At 48.4% G+C, this 18,826-nt stretch overlaps 4 protein-coding genes across 5 annotated transcripts; 2 read left to right on the forward strand and 2 right to left on the reverse strand.

Annotated features, from left to right (window-relative positions):
* Positions 1-6,871: 6,871 nt before the first annotated feature.
* Positions 6,872-11,075, reverse strand: LOC117579992 (peroxisomal targeting signal 2 receptor). The gene is made up of 4 exons (XM_034266187.1): positions 10,966-11,075; positions 8,207-8,304; positions 7,383-8,126; positions 6,872-7,322 (listed from the first exon to the last, which is right to left on the reverse strand). Exons 2-4 carry the CDS (start codon positions 8,296-8,298, stop codon positions 7,148-7,150), a joined length of 1,011 nt encoding a protein of 336 aa, XP_034122078.1. The 5' UTR covers positions 8,299-8,304; positions 10,966-11,075; the 3' UTR covers positions 6,872-7,147.
* LOC117579989 (phosrestin-1) lies at positions 9,290-10,949 on the forward strand. The gene is made up of 3 exons (XM_034266184.1): positions 9,290-10,235; positions 10,295-10,489; positions 10,554-10,949. The coding sequence occupies exons 1-3, from the start codon at positions 9,380-9,382 to the stop codon at positions 10,706-10,708; spliced, it is 1,206 nt and encodes a 401-aa protein (XP_034122075.1). The 5' UTR covers positions 9,290-9,379; the 3' UTR covers positions 10,709-10,949.
* A 651-nt stretch (positions 11,076-11,726) lies between the features above and the next one.
* On the forward strand, positions 11,727-13,195 carry LOC117579991 (PAX-interacting protein 1). The gene is made up of 3 exons (XM_034266186.1): positions 11,727-12,620; positions 12,796-12,916; positions 12,987-13,195. The coding sequence occupies exons 1-3, from the start codon at positions 11,782-11,784 to the stop codon at positions 13,053-13,055; spliced, it is 1,029 nt and encodes a 342-aa protein (XP_034122077.1). The 5' UTR covers positions 11,727-11,781; the 3' UTR covers positions 13,056-13,195.
* Positions 13,196-14,548: 1,353 nt separating this feature from the next.
* LOC117579993 (myb-like protein AA) lies at positions 14,549-17,630 on the reverse strand. Of its 2 annotated transcripts, none has more exons than XM_034266190.1 (3): positions 17,206-17,630; positions 16,950-17,141; positions 14,549-15,107 (listed from the first exon to the last, which is right to left on the reverse strand). In XM_034266190.1, exons 1-3 carry the CDS (start codon positions 17,533-17,535, stop codon positions 14,742-14,744), a joined length of 888 nt encoding a protein of 295 aa, XP_034122081.1. In that variant the 5' UTR covers positions 17,536-17,630; the 3' UTR covers positions 14,549-14,741. The 2 variants fall into 2 exon arrangements, with proteins under 2 accessions (XP_034122081.1, XP_034122079.1); XM_034266188.1 differs by having other exon boundaries at positions 16,950-17,150.
* Positions 17,631-18,826: the final 1,196 nt, after the last annotated feature.

Here is an 18,826-nt window from a genome sequence, read left to right on the forward strand (position 1 = left end):
GCATCCCAACGGACAACGCAACACGCGACAATGAATATATCGCATATGTCACAAGGCCCCGCTCTGTGTCCCCTCCATCGTACCCTCCTCTGTCTCGTGCAGCGACAGCATCCCATGTAAACAGTGGAGCCCGAGAAGAAAGAGGAGCAGGAGCATCCACAGCTGCTGAAAAGCAATGCGAATGTTTTTTTTTTTTTTTTTTATGCCGATTTTTGGTTAAAAGAAACAATCACTTTTATTTGGGGGATTGTCACCCTACAGAGGGATCCATGGGGCATGTGGATTTACGAGAGTGTGTGGCTTTTAGAGAGAATTCTCTCACATAACTCCTACATCTGAGTAGAATTTGAATTATATTCGAATAGCATTTTAATACCCAAATAAATATGGGAAACCAAACCATAAATTATACAGGTCATTCCCACTATCATTAGAGCCGAAACCACAACCCTTGGGGCTCTGTGGCTGAGCCGCTAAATGAGGAACCTTGGCACTTCTCGGATATCTGCCGCCGCCGCAGCAGTGCAATAAGCGGCGATCACAATAAATGCCAGAGCATCGATGGGTTTCCTTTACGTTCCATCGCTCCCCTGCCCAACTCTTTCAGCCTTACATCGAGACGGCGAATATCGGATAATTTTTTTGTGCCATGTCTGTGCAATTACCTTTATGTTTATGCGATTTCGCAAGCAGCTCGAATGCGGCAAGCAAAAAGTTGTATAAAATATACTCATATATGTATAGGGACGGGACTTATATGGTTGTGCTCTGGCACTGCCTTGGAGGACAATGGGGGCAACAGGTGGTGGCCCCCAAAAACCGAAATCAACGCTCACTTAGCTCTGGTATAGGATAGCCCAATGGAGTGGAGGGGAGCGGGAAGGAGGCAAATCTTTTATAACTAAATCCCGGCAAGAAATAAAAGGCGGGCCTCCCTCTCCTTTATTATCTTGTGGCGGCATTTGGATCCAAATTGGATGCTGATTGCCGGCGATTTGGATTTGGATTTGTGCAAGTATCTGGTGGATCTTTTGGGTCCTAATGATGGCTAATTTAATGCTCCCAAACAACAAACGGAAATGACACCAAAGTGGCCAGGGGATTTGGTTAAGGACCTCTGGCTAAGGATGTTCAGGTTTTTGGCAGCTTGTTCAATTTCAAAGGAAGACTGACTGCAGTTGGCAGGAAGGACACGTGCGGCTATGCATGACTTAATGCTTAATTGGTAATCACACACCTTTTCCAGAGGAAGACTGAAGCAGAGGCAGAAGAGAGAGAGAGAAAAGAGATGGTCAAAGGCTGCCTGTGGAATTAGCCCCAATAAAAACACGAGCTCTAGTGAGCCATAAGAGATCTCTCCTGCATCTGTACTAAGCATAAATCAAGTTTATTTGCCATTCCATCAAATGCTGGGATTATAAAGATCTGATTGGAACGGAACGGGGAGGCTACACCACCATCACCACCCACTGGGCCGCGTGTGGTTTGCTCTGGCAGCCACACTAGCAATAACAAAATGCAAATGCCGCTGTCGCCGCCTCTGCTGCCGCCTCTGCTTACTGTTATTTTTGGCCAAATCGCGTGGAAGAGAGAGTGGAAGAGGGGAGACGATCGCCAAAGAAACAAAAAAACGAATCAAAGGCAAGTTCACGCGTCATCGCCAGGCACGCATACAGACGAACACACACACACACAGCAACACACACGTCACCCACACTGACTGCCACACCTATAGACACCCCCGCCCGCACCCGCACTGCACGCCCACGTCTGGACACAACAGACGCGCCCTGTTGGTGAAAACTTTTCTCTGCTCTGGCCTCTGCTTTTGCTACTCTGCCACTGCTTCTGCTTTTACTCCGCCACCGTCCGTTTTGGCGATCGCTTTAATTTTGACAGCCCCCGTCCCACAGTCCCATAGTCCCACTGTTCCGCTGTCCCGTATTCCCTCTATCCCGCGGTACCGCTGTCCCACTGTCCATGGGCATTGACGTCATTGACGTGCTGTTAAAGAATTTGTTTTTCGTGAAAAATATTTTTGGCTTTTTGCACGAGTTTCTTTTCGTTTTTTTGTTTTTGTTATAAATATTTTGCCCGTACGTTAGTGTGCTCGCAAAAGTACGCATGCTCGAGGGAAAATCGAGTTTAAATGAGAAACTATGGATTATAATGGATAGTGGATTACCGAGCAAATTACATCGGAAAGCCTGTAAATCCTAATTATAGATTGCAATTTTGTGAAATAACTCATATCCCTTTAAATATTTATTCCCATTCTTCAACCTACTGGAAATTTCATAGTTCTACACCCAACTCTAGAGCATTTTCCAGTCGTCTATTCAAATCAATTGATTTCGCTTAATTTTCATAGTTGTTATCGTTCTGAGAAACTAATTTTTAGGCCGATTTCTGCTGACGCCTTTGGGCCACCATCATCATCATATTTTTTACCGGGCCCCCGGTAATGGTTTCTCATCTCTGGGCGGGCGATTCATATCCAATCCAATCGATTTTTTTATTGCTAATTTTAGCACGCCCTGGTGCCTGCTGTTGGCGATCGTCATCACCTGGATGTGGAGCCCACAGAGCGCCCCCAGAGCAGCAAAGAAGCAAAGTACCGCCCTCTGCTTAGAATCAGTCCATCAGCCAGAAATGCGCGTCATCGGCGCACGTCAGTCGAACGGGCCTGGTGGGTCTGGTATTGGGGTGTGTGTGGGAGATGCTTGGCTACTATTTTTAGGCATGAGACGGGCCGCAAAAGTATTTTGGTCATGAGTTCAAAAACAAGCAGCAAGACGGACCAACGGATGGACGGGCAGGCGGACAGTTTTATTTTTCCAACAAATTATTTATACGCAAAATAAATTTTGCACGGAATGAAAATTGTTATTTATAGGACTGGACAGCGCGAGACGACCTTGTTGGCCAAGATCTTTCTTTGGAGCACGCCGTGAAGCGTCCTTCACCCCCAATCCAATAAATGCCAGAGAGCAGCCACAAAAATTCCCAAATCATATAGCAAATAAATCAATCTCCTGTCAAACGGAATCAAGTACATAAACTATACAAATTGTAAATACTCTGAAGGTTATCGAAAACCTATGGCAAATGTAATTGAACAATTCTAGATCTATCTACTTGATGATATTTTTAGAATAGGACTTCAGATGTACCATCCGCTTGTAAATATACATTTTGATTGCATTTTTCTAAATATTTTGAAGATCTGTACTTAAAGCAGCAGGAATAAATCATTCCAGGATTTTAGGGTCCATTTTCTACCGCCACGTGCCCATGACAGTGGTCGTTCGTCGCCGCCTGAGCCAATTTTTTGTTAATCTAGGACAACTTTTTGTTTTCCCTGTCTCCTGCCCGCTGCTTGCTGCTGTTCTGGTCAACCTCAAAGGACCATACACAAAAAAAGAAGAGCACAGACAATGGAAATGACATAGAAAAACGCGACTGCCACGCGAGCCTCGACAGAGAGATGCAAATCTTTTGGCCAGCAGACAAAAAACAATTGTAACAAAAAATTAGAGCAGACCAAAAATTAGATGTGTTTTGTGTTGGTGTGTTGGCTGTTCCAGGATCTAGAAATTCTGGAAAAAATACCGACCCAGAGAGATGAAAAATCATTCGCGGAATCGAGAGCCAGAGCCAGCCAGCGGGTCACTTGGCCTTGTTTTTTGCCCGGAATTTGCGTAAATGGGCCTGCGTTTTCAGGGCTTGGTGTCTCGCTCTCAATGTCCTGAATTTTTTAACAACATGCCATAAACAAATGTGAGCAGATTTTTTCAGGACTGCATGACTACAGGACCCTGCCAAGGCATAACGGTGATGAAATGTAGTTCAGTGGCCGTTTTTATGGGCAAACTAGATCTAGGTCTTCAGGTCCCTCCGATGCCTGATCCTTGGTTTTATGACCCCTCCTGCTGCTGCTGCCGATGCTCGGCGGCGGTTTGCAGCTCGCAAACTATTGCATAACATTGCGTTGGACTGCGGGATGAGGTCATGAGTCCTTACGCAAAACTGCGCGGCTATGAAACGAAGCTCTCATTATGTCATAAGCGAGCTAGAACAATAGCCCGCTGCTCTGGCGGAAGATAAGGCCTCTTCGATCGAGGGATCAGAAGGTTCCAGGATCATAAAAACGATTTCGAGACGGCGTGCGGCAGTTTAGGTAAACTCTCTCGAGTTCCTCACATCTCCTCAATGCATTCAACACCTCGTCTCTGCCAGAGTGCTTGCTTCCTGTTCGCTGGATCAGGTTATCTTCATATCTCTCATGAATAAATTCGAAAATTCGTAGGTGAATAAATTCACACTCTTAAAACATCTAACGGTAGATCAGACATCCGCTCCGGACACACAGAGAGAGACAAAGAATGAGAGAGAGAGAGAGAGAGGGGGAGAGAGATATTTAATTGCCTTGAAGATTCATTAGCATCGTCTGTCGTGAAGACAGGTAGCCGTAGCCCCTAGAGAGAGAGCCACAGCCATCATCCCCTGACAATTATTTCCGGCACTCTTTTTGTCCCTTTCGAAATCCCTTTTTATCAAGATCGTCTTTTGGTTACGCCTACACTCGTTTGCGGCATGCAGAAACTACCGAAACTACCTCCAGTAGAGAAAATCATTTTGTTAGCATCTAGTTTGCGGTATGTTCTCTGATGATGCACCAACTGTGAGGCAAGCAGCAAGGGGGCCGATCGATTCCTACACGTGTTACAAGAACCCCAAGAACACTGCCGGCAGACCATTCCAGTGCACATGACGCCGCGGCGTCCATGCCTCCTCCTTCTCCTGCTCCAGTAACTTGTCGGCACAAACGGTGACGATTAAAGCCAAAAAGCCCTGCCTGTTGCTGCTGATGCTGCCGCCTTCCAGAGGCCCCAGAACAAAACGTTGAAGCAAAATTAATACCAAAGGCAGTCGTAAAAGAAAACGAACGAAAACAGAACTAAAACAGAACCCACCATGGATCCTTTATGGCCTGACACTGCAGATTGAGCAGCCCAGATTTCAAAGGCGAGCGCGTGATCGCCATCAAAATGCTCGGTGGAGGCAATTTAAATTGCTGAACCGAACAGCGGCGTTGCCGGCGCGTGCAGTTCCAGCAATCCGCGAGTCGAGAGTTGAGAGTCGGGGTCCACAGGTACAGACACGATCCAGAACCTGCTGTTGCTGTTGCTGCTGCTGCTGCCACTGCCGTTCCTGCTGCTGCTGCTGCTGACGATAAGATCCGATCCATCCCCAACCTCAAGAGGCACAAGGAGAGACCAAGAGAGAGAGAGAGATGGCCTCCTCGCGTGCTCGGGTGTTGAAACATCTTTTCTTTTGGACTCTTCGTCTGTCTGTCCGTCCGTCTGTTTATTTATACCACGCTGCTGCTGCTGCTGCTCCTGCTGGCAGCCTTGACACTGACGAGATCCGTCGGTGGGGCCAGTTGCCAGTCAAGGTTATGGTCTAGGCAGTGCTCGTGCAGCCTAGCAGCCAGCGCGACTTTGTTTGGTGTTAATTTATGCCTGAACTCTTTGCGTTCCCTTAACTGAAATTTCTGCAGGTAATTTTTAGCACAAGGTTCAGGATTCATCTTCAGATAGAGCAGCACGACCCTACAATGTAGGAGAACGCAATAAAAATGAAGACCCATAACGACTATTAAGCAAATTCCCTCCCCAATAATCAAAGGCTGAATAAATTCCATCAGTTACATAAATAATACATACCTAAACTTGTATTCATTAAATGGCAATAAGCAATAATAATTTGAATAGCGCGCGCTTTGGAGACTGCTTACAAGCAGTTCGTTCACTTAACACAGCTCTTTGCAAGCAGTGCACTTAATTTAACATAGGGCCGTAACGGAGCTCTGCTATCTGTTAGTTCCAGCAAACTGAAGTAGAGAGCGCCACTGTAGCAGCCATGTAGAATTTGGTATTAACAAAACTGTAGGTTTATTTAGAAATAAATCAAATAATTTGACTAATAATAATTAGGCTGTAGGACTCTTATACATTTGAACTTCATTATTCATTATCATTATCTTTCTTATCCATATTCTGCATGACTTTATGGGTAAAATTGAGGAACTTTGTTGCTGTGGCTTTTTCTTAAACTTTTTCGTATACTCCCGCTCCTTCTTATACGAAGTCTTGATTTTTATCAACACAAACAAGGCATTAATATCAATTTTTGGTATCACTTGGGCTTTGATGGAGGATGAGGCTTTGGTGGAGGATGTGGCTAAGATAATTGAAGATCAACAGCAGCTGCTGGTCCAACAGTTTGGATGCTGCTGCTGTTGCTGTTGCTGCTGCCTGTCCAAAGAAATCAACGCCAATTGGCTTCAAAGCAAATATTTGCCCCAAGTGGCAGTTAAAGCTCAGTCTCCAGCCTTAGGTCTGGGGCCTAATGACAGGATCAAGATGAGGAAGGGAGCACCGGCTGCTGCCTCTTCACACTCTCTGTGATGGGAGCCAAAAAGGTGCGAGAGCTGGCACACCTTTCTGAGCCACAGGCCACTGTCATAGCCACAGCCACAGAGACAGCTTGTTGACTGTGTCAATTCTGGGAATGTGCCGTCAGAGGGTTTCAGGCAATAAAACGTTGCACCAAATTAGCGCTTTATTGCGTGTTTGTTTGGTCAGACGCAAAACCCAACCGGAAAGGGACCGAATCCTCGTCAGCGTCGACTGATTGTTTGGCACCTCCTAAGCCCCCAGTCCCAGTGCCAGTGCCGTTAAGTTCTTGTTAAAGTCCCAACACCGTGTACAAAATTATAGCCATGGGGCATGAAATTTACTGGAACAACAAGCATCCCCAGCCATAATTCATATAATCCACAAAATCCATATAATATATGGTAAGCTTTTATTGACATTGATGCAGCAGCAGCAGCAGCAGCACCTGCCTGCGGTTTTATCACACAACTATTTACACATCATTTCGATCCTTTTGATCCTCATTACCGCGAGGATCGATCGTTAACTGTCTGTCTGTCTTCTTCTCTTGTCTTTGGTTCCTTAGAGGCTGTTTATAGCTGGGCTATCTATCGTCTTGCGGTGGTGCACCTTTCTTGTAGGCCTGGCTATTATCACATATCGTATCGAATATTCTTCCTGTTCCTCCCTGGAGGAACACTCGCTTAGGCAGCCCCATCCTGAATGAGGCATTTGGGGGTATAAACATTGGCCAGAGAATCCCAGCCACAGTCTGCCAATTGATGGGCACGATGGGGATTCCAGTCTAGGCCGCAAACGAATTCCGTGTGCTGCTCGTTGATCTCCTGTGGGGACTCACCACGTTCCAGATTCCAAATTCTGTGGAGCACAAACAGATGCTTTAGTTAACGCTCTTTAAATGAATCAATTCACTCGTACCTTGTGGTAAAATCATAGTTTGCCGATGCCAAAACCGTCGAGGAGTGCGGGGAACAGGCCAAACGCCGAACGGCAAACTCTCCCGAGTACAGCTCGAAGACATGTGTCCGCATCTTGCGCAGATCCCAGCCTCGGATGAGGCCATCCGATCCACCAGTCACCAGGATGTTCCGATCAAAGTGGCTCCAGTCACAGGCGAGAACTTCGCTGGCATGCGCCTCGATGCTCATCAGGGGTTTACCTGCAAAATCAAGAGAATTCCATAAGTTCAACTGTCCATCGGTACTCACGCTTGCAAAGAGATTTGCGATCAGTGGCGAAAACTTTGCGCAATAGATCAAATCACTGTGCCCCACAAAGGTCGTGATGGAGTGCTGTCTGTTGCAGTCCCACAGCTTCAGAGTGCGGTCCCAGCTGGCGGAGAGGAGCGTGTGGTAGTTCCACTGCTCGCCCCAGTCCAGGCTGTAGATCTCGTTCTTGTGCTCCTGCAGACAGATCAGCGGCTGCTTGGGCGTCTCCTGTGCCGCCGCCGCCTCGGCAGCCAAACCAGACCAAATCTGCAGCGAGCCATCGCCCGAGGCGGTGGCTGCCACATCGGCGGCATAGGGACACCAGGCCACATCAAACAGACCATCCGACCACTCCAGACGGCACAGTTCACTCAGATTGGGGCTCTGCCCGTCTGTAGTGGCATTTTGGCTAAGGAGAAAAAGAGAACCACCACCGGCCAGACCGTACAATTGGCTGCAACATCAAGGGAATACAAAAAATAGTGGTGTTAGTTGTGGGGGGTGGTTGTTGGGTTGTGGTTGTGTAGGACTCACCTTGTAGCTAGCAGCAAATAGTTGGCCTCGAAAGGCGAGAAGCGCAGGCTATAGCCATGTCGATCGGTTGTGGTGTGTGTCTTTGATTGCATTTTCAGCTGCAAAAAAATAATAAGAAATATGAAATAAAGTAAGCGAAATAAAGAATCTCCAAAGACGTAAACATAAACATTCTGTTGTTATTCCAGCAATTATCTCTTTTTTCGTCTCCCTTTTGAATCTAATTGTCGTGGACTTTGGACGATCTCAGGCTGCTCTGCACTCACTCTCTCACTCCCCCACCCATCACAACAACACCAACAACAAACTGCTGACCATTTCGGGAGCATCTGTGTATGTATGTATGTATGTATATTGCGTTTTGCTTATTTGAAGACACCTTTTGTGTGTATATGTTTCCCTGGTTTGTTGTTGTGCTACAGATTGGAATCGAAGATAAAATCTGTGTGGGGGATGGACTGCTTGATTTGTTTTTGTTTATTTCTGCACACCCACAACAACAACATATCGGATTATGAGGGGGGCCCCACCTACTGCGTTTTGCTTATTTGCAGACGCTTTTTCTTTGTGGTAGGTTCCCATTGAAGGGGATTTGCCAGCTCTAAAAATGTATTCTAGGAAACACAACTAGACGGGCAATGTCCAATCAATACATCAATATCTGTCTGCATATTTTTTGATCCGACTGGAAAGCTGCAGAGCTGCCACTTGTAGGGCTTCGACGCGTGGCCTCTGTGAAGTTCTGGCTGCGAGTTCTTTTTGGGTGGCATGACAGGCCCTAATTCTTTGTGGAACACAATTTATGCAACAGTTGGGTGACCTCGCACGAGGTCGGAACACGACTTGACATTAGCCAATTTGGTCAAGCGAAAGGTACAAGGAAAGGTACGGGAAAAGCGGAAAACCCACACCATCCACACCCACCCCCAGGGAAAACGCAAGAACTGGCATGTTTGCAGTTTTTCTTTTGGGCAGCCGGACTGCATAACGCCTAAATCCAGTTAGTGGCCACAAGCAGAAAGCCCCCCACGGACAGGGCAAAGGTATATAAGCAGGTCGTACGGCTCTGGCGTTTCGCATTTTCCTCCGGCAAACGGAAAACTCAGGAGCTTCCAGTCGGAAACGCAATCGCAGTCGTAGTCGTAGTCGCAAGTCAAAGGAAGAACCTTAGTTATGGTTGTCTCCGTGAAGGTCTTCAAGAAGGCCACACCCAACGGCAAGGTCACATTCTATTTGGGCCGTCGGGACTTCATCGATCATTTGGACTACTGCGACCCCGTGGATGGTGTGATTGTGGTGGAGCCGGAGTACCTGAAGAATCGCAAAGTGTTTGGCCAACTGGCCACAACCTATCGCTATGGCCGCGAGGAGGATGAGGTCATGGGTGTCAAGTTCTCGAAGGAGCTGATACTCTCCAGGGAGCAGATTGTGCCCATGACCAATCCCAACATGGAGATGACGCCGATGCAAGAGAAGCTGGTGCGAAAATTGGGCAGCAATGCCCATCCCTTCACCTTCCACTTCCCACCCAACTCGCCCAGCTCGGTGACGCTGCAGCAGGAGGGGGACGACAATGGCAAGCCCTTGGGCGTGGAGTACACCATTCGGGCCTTTGTCGGCGACTCCGAGGACGATCGTCAGCACAAGCGCAGCATGGTCAGCCTGGTGATCAAGAAGCTGCAGTATGCACCCCTGAATCGCGGCCAGCGGCTGCCCAGCTCGCTGGTTAGCAAGGGATTCACCTTCTCGAATGGCAAGATCAGTCTGGAGGTTACGCTGGACAGGGAGATCTACTATCATGGGGAGAAGACAGCCGCTACGGTGCAGGTGTCGAATAACTCGAAGAAATCGGTGAAGAGCATCAAGTGCTTCATTGTGCAGCACACGGAGATCACGATGGTGAATGCGCAGTTCAGCAAGCATGTGGCACAGCTGGAGACCAAAGAGGGTTGCCCCATTACACCGGGCGCTAATCTGACCAAGACCTTTTACCTCATTCCGCTGGCAGCCAACAACAAGGATCGTCATGGTAGGCAAAGGAGCACTCAGCCTTGTGGCACCTCTCTTACTGTGTGTCTGTTCCCTTAGGCATTGCCCTGGATGGTCATCTGAAGGATGAGGATGTCAATCTGGCCTCCTCCACCATGGTCCAGGATGGCAAAAACACTGGCGATGCCTGCGGTATTGTCATCTCCTATTCGGTGCGCATCAAGTTGAACTGCGGCACCCTTGGCGGTGAGATGCAGACTGATGTGCCATTCAAGCTGCTGCAACCGGCACCGGGTAAGACTCTCCTACGGTTAGAAGAGGAATATCCCCCGCACTAATTGGGTATAATCTCCTTTAGGCACCATTGAAAAGAAACGCTCGAATGCCATGAAGAAAATGAAGTCGATTGAGCAGCATCGCAATGTCAAGGGCTACTACCAGGACGATGATGATAATATTGTCTTTGAGGACTTTGCCAAGATGCGTATGAACAATGTGAATATGGCCGACTAGATGGGATCCTCTGATATATATAGATATCTTTACATTTGTTTTGTTGTGAAAAACTGCGTCTCGAAAGCACTGAAAACTTGTTGCAGCAGCAGAGGGCCACGCACTGGCCACAGAATCTTTGTATTATAATCGTCTAATACTCTCACTCTCTATATAGAAACAAACTTTGGTGGATCTAGAGTTTATATCCTACCCGGCGGGACCACGTGTCCCTGATCATATTATAAATGTGTTATGGTTATATCTAGAGGACTCACCGCTGTGTATCTGTGTTTCTGTATCCAAATTGTGATGGTAATCCGTAGACGGTTATGGTTTGGTTTTTGCTTGGGTGTTTTTGGGTGCTTCGGCAGATGCTTAGGCCTTCAACTTCAGAAGTCGAATGATGGACAGAGCTGCGCAGCAGAACCAGGAAGGTTCTCTATTCCTCTAGCCTCAAGGTCTTTCCACCAAGGGTGTCTCTGCTGCTGACACTGGGGGTTGCAAAAGAAAGCCTTCGTCTGCTGCCTATAGGTCAACCCTTTGCAACCCCCCCAGCAACAGGCTCTTCCTTCGAGCAACAGCCAATGGGAATGCAGTGAAACTGGCTATGGCAGATCCACCAAAGGAAGTTCCCTTTCGCACAATGGAAGGCGTCGAAAGCTTTTGAATATGCTAAATAGTTCTAGTTCTGAACTTGCCCTGACCTTGGAACCGAATTGACAGCAGCTGCCAGCCAGCGTTTCTAGCGCCTCATCATCATCCCGGGCTAAGAGTTGTATAAGCCACAGACATAACACAGCTGCCGACTGCCCACTGCTCAACTGGTGCACGCTCCATTCGAGCATTGCACAACCAGAGCAGAGCTGTGTGGCTGGGGATGGGGCAGCATCGATCGATTTCACACACCGCTGACTCCTAGCCGCCCGACTTCCGGCCTAGAGGAGATTGTTGTGTGTTGTGTGTTGTGTGTTGTGTGTGTGGTGTCTGGTCTGGTGTGGTGCGGCCAAGAGCCAAGCCCCAAATAGGGCCAACTATAAATGCCAATGCTGTTGTCAGAAATGTTGCCACAAATTTGACGAGCGTGCAACGCGATGGAGCTGCCCAAAAACTCTTGCAATTCCGCCTTTGCGCCAATCCTGCTGTTCCTGCTGCTGCTCCTGCCCAGCTTTAGCTCTGCTCAGCTGCAGCCACATCATTCGTACTATCATCATCATCATCATCCCAGATCTCAGATGTACTACGAGGCGCCACGCCTAAGGCGTTACGAGTATGCCCCCAGCTCCTACATCACTGGCTATCCATTGGCCACCGCTGCCGCCGCTCCAGCTCTCGCTGGGCACTACCAGCAGCAGCCACCGAACTTCCAGCTGATCAACTATCGTCCCAGCTATCAACCACTGGCGTTGGCGTACCAGCAGCAGCAGCTGCCCCTGCCAGTTCCTGCACCGGTGCTGCCCTCCATCTATCAGCAGCCGAGCGTCCAGTACCAGCAGCGATCCATTGCTCCGCACATGGAGCTGGCCAAGTATCGTTACGAGGGGAATTATCTGCCACTCCAAAGGGTCGTAGGAGCAGTTCCGAATCTCCAGCAACAGCAACAACAACAGCAGCAGCAGCAACTGCGTCGCGTGGAGGAGCCACTGCAGCAGCTTTACAACGTGCCACCGGCTCTGTTTACCAGCGATGTGCTGCATGTGATTCCGCCAAGGATAGCCAGGCTGCAGGAGCAACATCAGCAGACGCAGCAGCAGCCACAAACGGAGCGTCCCAGACGCAATGCGCAGGTTGACTTACAGGCGGATGCAGAGACTGCAGAGACCAGAAGTGAGCGAAGGGAGGCTGCAGAGATCAAAAGTCAGCAAAAGGAGGAACCAGAGACCAAAAGACAACTAAAGGAGGAACCCCCAATCAAGGAAACCAAATATTTTCAGTAAGAAATAGGAAAACTCTGGCATTAGGCAAACTTTAAAGACACTTCTTGAGAGTTCAGACATCACTTTACTTTTCCCCGCTGCTATTCAAGTTTCCCAGACATTTTCACAGCGCTTAAGTTTCCATGAAGCAATTATTAATATCCAAAACTATAATCCCTGCCCTTCCCTTAGTGATATTTTTATGCGTTTCGATGGACCCCATTCGCGCTCCCACGGACATGTCTTGAAGCAGCCCAAGGCCGAGGAGCGACGCTTTGAAATGCAGCGCGGCACCAATCGCTACAAGGGGGAGGTACGGCAGGGAAACCATTTGATATCCTAGAAATATCCACACTAATTCGCAGGACTTTCCATCTGTTTAGGTAATTTGGACAGATCGTCAGGGCAGTCATGGTGAGCATCGCTGGGACATGGCTCAGGGAAAACTCTGAGCGCAAAAAGGATTCTGATCTCACTTTCATATTTGCATATTCCATAGCCACCACCCTCTCTAGCACTCTCCGCTCCTCCAGCCCCTGCTCTCTCACTGTACATATCCATAATCATCTATAAAGATCGTGACTTTTCATAATTCTTGTGTATTATTTATTTAAAGGCAATGATTTGGCGTGAAATTTGAAAGGAAATGCTGCCCAAAAGATTTGCATAAGAAAGTGTAGAGTGGAGTGGCATGCCACTCATTCTGATTTTGATTCTCATTCTCATTATTCGTTGTCTAAGGTCAGTGTCTGGGGGTAGGGGGATCTTCTTAGAAGTTTTTCTCACGCCTGGGCCACTGATTGTCCGAACCGGTTACACATCTTTGCAGAGAGAAAAGGTCAATCATGTCCGCTATCCGTTAGTTGCAAACTGGTTCTAGACAGTGACCCTATCTAGAATGTCCTGCAGTCACTTACGTAGTTACAGGAAAAGAGACAGCCAGTCAGACAGCTAGACAGCTAGACAGTCCATCGTTTGCCATGCGGGCATGACGGAGATATGTAAATGCAAAGCCAAAGTAGGAACGAAAGGGGTTGCAGGATGCAGACGTAGAAGCAGCAAACGGATCTTGTAAGTCGGGTGACCTTACACAGGGGTTGCATTGTGCCACTGTGCCACTCATTTGCATATGTATCTTCGATTCTTCGGCCTCAAAGAATGACACACAGACAGAAATGCCCCTGGCACCGGCTTGTGTCCAGTATGTTGATTCACAGCTGACCAGAGAACATCAAGTCTTTGGGAATGTGTGCTACGCCAGGTCTTAGATCCCGTCAAGATCAATATTGAGTCCGTTGCATATGTAAATTCGGTGGCAAGGCAAGGGCCTTTGCTCTATGCGGGTCATTAGAGAAGCGATCGTACCAGCCCGCGACTGTCCAGAACCGGTTCGTAATCGTCTTCATGGGCGATAAGGTCATCCTTTACCCCTTCCCCTCTCTAACTCTTTCGCTGTCTCAGCGTTGGTTCTCACACGCTTTTCCTTAATTTATGCAAGGACATTGCAAAAGGACACTGTCTGAGGCGATTGCGATTGCTGTCTCTGCCTGGATGGTTCCCAAGTGGCAACCGGTCTGACCGGTCCGGTCCGAGCCGTGTCTTTGGGTGACCACGATCCATCCTGGTTCTGGCTTCTTCTTGTGAGAACTCTTCCACATTAGATGGCTGGCCTTTGTCAGCGCCTGAGACTGCCCAAACGGGTTGTCCCTGCACTGCGGATGAGTGTCACTCGTATGTCGAGATCTCCTTTGGTCGTTGCCAATTGCTGCAGGGGTTAGGACCCATTTGTTTACCATTTGTGAAGGCTTGGAGAACTCCGGTGTGACCTCCATCACAGGAATCACACGAGGAGTGGGGAGGTGCGGCAAGGCTGGATTGAGAGTAGGTCAGATTGGCCAGCCTTTAGCCACATTTTCCGTGAATAAACCTTAAAGCATTTCTCTTCTTTTTTGGACAATTTTCTTTAATTTAATATTCTAAACATGAAAGTCGAACCTAAATGAAAATGACATACGATATAGATACAGAAATAATGTTATGATCTCTGCCGATAGCGACATAATTACAGACTACATGGACTTGCGGAACTTTCAAGAGAACTTTCAGACAAAGAGAGAGATAGCCCTCTTACTGACTCTCTACTGGTACTGGTGATATTGCGGCTGCTGCTGATGCTGCTGGTACTGCTGCTTGCCAGGGCTGTGGCTGTGGCTGTGGCTGGGGCTGTACTCCTGCTGGCCCTTGTGGCCGCTGGCACGGAGGAGCTGTGTGGCAGGCGGCTGTGTGGGGATCTTCACCACAATGTCGGTGGGCTCGCGTATGACCTCGGCCTTGAAGCCCTCCTTGGGATCCGCCGTGTACTTGACGGTGCGAATGAAGCCATCGCTGTCGACCACCGAGTAGCTGCCCTTGATCACGGAACCATCGCGCACCTCCTTGCGGTTCTGATAGTTGGTGAATTCATCGTCTTTCACATCGAAGCCGAACTGGTACGAGGAGTTTTGCTGCAAAGAGGGGGAACTCATTTAATTGGGATTGGCCAAATTTGTGTGTGACCCACTTTCGCGTGTGTCCCACCAGTCAGAGGCGATTGCATCATCGAACACACGAAGCGAGCAGGCGCATGCGTGTAGGCGCACCTCAGTCCCAGTCCCAGTCCCAGTCCCCCAACTGCAACTGCAACTGCAACCCCACAAGCGAAGACGGAGTCGGAGTCGGAGTCCGAGTCCCCGATTCCCTCGCATACACGCACAAGTGAAAGTAATTTTTGTGGTGCCGCTTGCATATTTTAATGGCCCACAAGGCGCACGATATCAAAGCGCAAACTGCAGGCATTGGATATCGGAACGGATCGGATTGATCGTGTGGTTATGCAACTGGCAGGCGGCAGAAACGCCCCCCTCCTGTCTCTCACTCTCTGGAAACTCTATTCAGGCATTAGATAATTTATGCACAAGGTTGGGTGTCTCTTTTTGCACTCTGAGGATAAGAGACCTTCAAGCTACGGCTCTAAATGTCGGAACAATCGGAACATCGCGTTTCCCCACAAACTGGGTTAAGGTAACCGCCAGAATCATGACTTCAAGGCGTGGCCAAATCTGCAATCTTTTAGCCCAACAGAACCACAAACAGCAACAACAAAAAACACTCTGCAAATTGGAAAGGCAAAAGCCAGCACTGAATTTGGCTCTAAAGCCGGTTCTAATGCGTGCACTGTCCAATTGCACGGAATTTGGTATGGGAATTGGATCTTAGACAGCCATTTGGTACTGGTCCTCCAACTGCAACTGCAACTGGAAGTGGATGTGAATGTGGAAGTGACTTGTTTGGGTGTATATGGGTCGCCATTTGAAAGTGATTGTGCGGCGGAGAATGCAGCATGTAGCTGCAGCATTTTATGGCGACCTAAAAGCACTAATAAGACTGCAATTATTTGGGCCATAAAAATGTTAGGAATATAAGTAGTTCAGGTCTTAAAGAGTGCGCCATAAAACATAGCAAATGGCAGTAGTATAGAAGTGCAATAATGCAATGAGTATATTTTGCATAACTGTATGCTGGGCAGTTCTTTTGGGATGGCAAATCGATGGCTGATGGAAATTAATATCTTTAGCGGACATTAAGCATTATTGGAAAAGGAATAAACTAAAGAATTCTGCATTCAGTTGCATTTTCTATAGGTTCTCTCTTAAGACCTTCGTTTAGATCCTAAATACGCTTCAACTTTTCACCTCCCCCAAGAGAGCCTTCCGCTAATCTAGCAAATAATTCCTTTCCTTGTTTGCCCAAAACTCCTCATAGTGCCCAATATTTCAATTTATATTCCTGCTAATACAAAAGCTCAATAAGTTTCCATACCAGAGAGAGAGAAAGAGAAAGACAGAGCTTTTTGACCCCATCTGGTTGGCTTTAGCTCTGATGGATTATGGCTAATGTGGTAACGGATATGCAGCAGCTTCCGCATGAGCTGGCCATAAGTAAACTGCTGCTACGTCTGCTGCTGGCCAAGAGAGTAAACGGAGTTAACGGTTAACAGCCAGGCCAATGCACATGCGCCGCAGAGCCACAGAGGCACAGACACTCAGAGTGCATATGTGGCCGTGGCCAAAAACCACAGCTGCTGCTGCTGCTGCTGCCACTGCTGCTGCCACTGTAGGAGGCTGTGGTTAATGAACCCCAAGTCAACGACTAACACCTCCTACTCCCCTCTGTCGTTGCATGGCTCAATTGTAATTATGTTGCTGCGGCACTCAAGCGAAAAGGAAAGTGCGCGAACATCGAACTCGAACTCGAACTCGAATACGAATTCGAACTCGTTATGGGATTTTGGACTCCATTTAACTTACATCATCGTATTCCTCCTCCTCCTGCTGCTGCTGCTGCTGCTGGCGCTGCTGGAGCGAGAGCTTTTGCTGTCCTTTGCCCAGGAGCGAGGGTGCCTGATAGGCGGGCTGCTGGACACGGCGTGGCGGTGGTGCTGGAGCCGCCTGCTGCACCTGCTGGCGGTACACGGACTGTGGCTGCTGCTGCGATTGGTACTGCAAAGGGTCGATAGATAGGGAATACCAAAGGGATACTCGTTTGGGGGCTGGCGGAACTCACCTGCGGCTGATAGTCCCTGAGAGATGGTGCCACATATCCCTGCGGCTGCTGCTGCTGCTGCTGCTGCTGCTGCTGCTGGGCGCGGATCTGCTCGGCCACCGTGTCCTTGACGCGAATCTGCTGTCCCGCATTCACATACTGTTGCGTCTGCTCTGAGTTTTGCTCATAGATGGGCGTCTCGGCGCCCTGCGACGACGATTGCTGCTGCTGTTGCAGCTGCTGGTAGTACTGCCGCAAGTAGGCGGGATCCACGCCTCCCTGCTGCTGCGCCTGCGTAATGGCGACGCACAATGCGGCCGTGGCCACCACAAGGAAAAGTTGCATTTGCATTTTAATTGAAATTGGTATTTTTTTGGAACACTTGAAACACTGTCTATCGCGCACTCAACCCACTTTGGAGATACTTTTGTATCTGCGCTGTCTGCAGGCCCCAATTGCACTTTTATATCGACAAATGTGGGAGCGCCTAGCAACTAGTTCTCTCTCTCTCTCTTTCTATCTCTCCCGCTCTCTGTGGCTCTGGGTCTCGTGTCTCTCGATGGCTCTTTACTGATTTACAACAGCTGTTTTGATGGCGGGGGACTCCGTTGGTGGAGCATTGTCTGTGTGTCTGCTGCATGGATTTGGTTTGGTGCCTCTACCCTCGACCTGTGGCATTGTTTCGATTGAAACTACTGTTTTTTTTTCGTTGCTCCACTTGCAAAACAGAAACAAACATTACGTGATTTGAAGTCCAAACCGCTTAACAGCGCCAACAGTGTAACCGAGCGTGTACAGCCTGTGCCTGTTCTGTTAGTTAACATTGACAGCGGATGGATGCAGAGCGCTGCACTACATTTGTGGATCATGCAATCTTCCCTCATATTTTAAATGTAAATTAAAGTGTGGTTTATTCCATGCCATGCCACAATATTTCTTTATGCAATTGCCTTGCGGCTTCCTAACCATTAGATAATCATCCTCTTGATGGGCGGTTCACAGGTTCTTGAGGTCAAGCTGTTGCCAGCTGGCAACAAGTGCAACGATAGTCTCTTCTCGTCTCTTCTCTATTGTTTCCAATAGGGTTTGACCCAAATTTGTGTAAAATGTTTTTCAGTGTCGCTTTTGTGACTCGTATCCGCCCACCAGCAATCTATCTGTATCTGCCTATCTGTCTAATGTATCCATGTATCTTGTGTTGCGTTTGCGTTGCGGTTGAATAGGTTTCATCAAGCGATCTTTGATGTTGCCAAATCTTTTGCATTCGAAGATATTCCCCCGAGCCCAGCCCTGTGTCATGTGTAATGTGATCGCACGTAGGCCAGACCCAGCCCCAGCCCCAGCCCCAGCCCTAGCCCCAGCCCAGTGTCATTAAACCTCGATCAAGTAAAGATATTTGCATGAAGACCTCCTCCCTCTTTGGCAAAAATTTGATATTTGATGGGATTACAATTGCCTCAGAGTCGCTGGCACTCGTATTACAGTAACAGCAACGCCCTGAATTTGCATGGATATCTGCCATGGTCTGCCTGTCCGTACGTGGCTTGTTACCATGCAGGAGGTTGTTCGGCAAGGTCATTCGGTGGGGTTTCGGAGTGCGGACTGAATCTGAGCTGCAATCGAGGTCTATGGCTCGCTTGTG

Source organism: Drosophila guanche, unplaced genomic scaffold (genome assembly GCF_900245975.1).
Source record: "Drosophila guanche unplaced genomic scaffold, DGUA_6, whole genome shotgun sequence".
Classification (NCBI taxonomy): Eukaryota; Metazoa; Arthropoda; class Insecta; order Diptera; family Drosophilidae; genus Drosophila; species Drosophila guanche.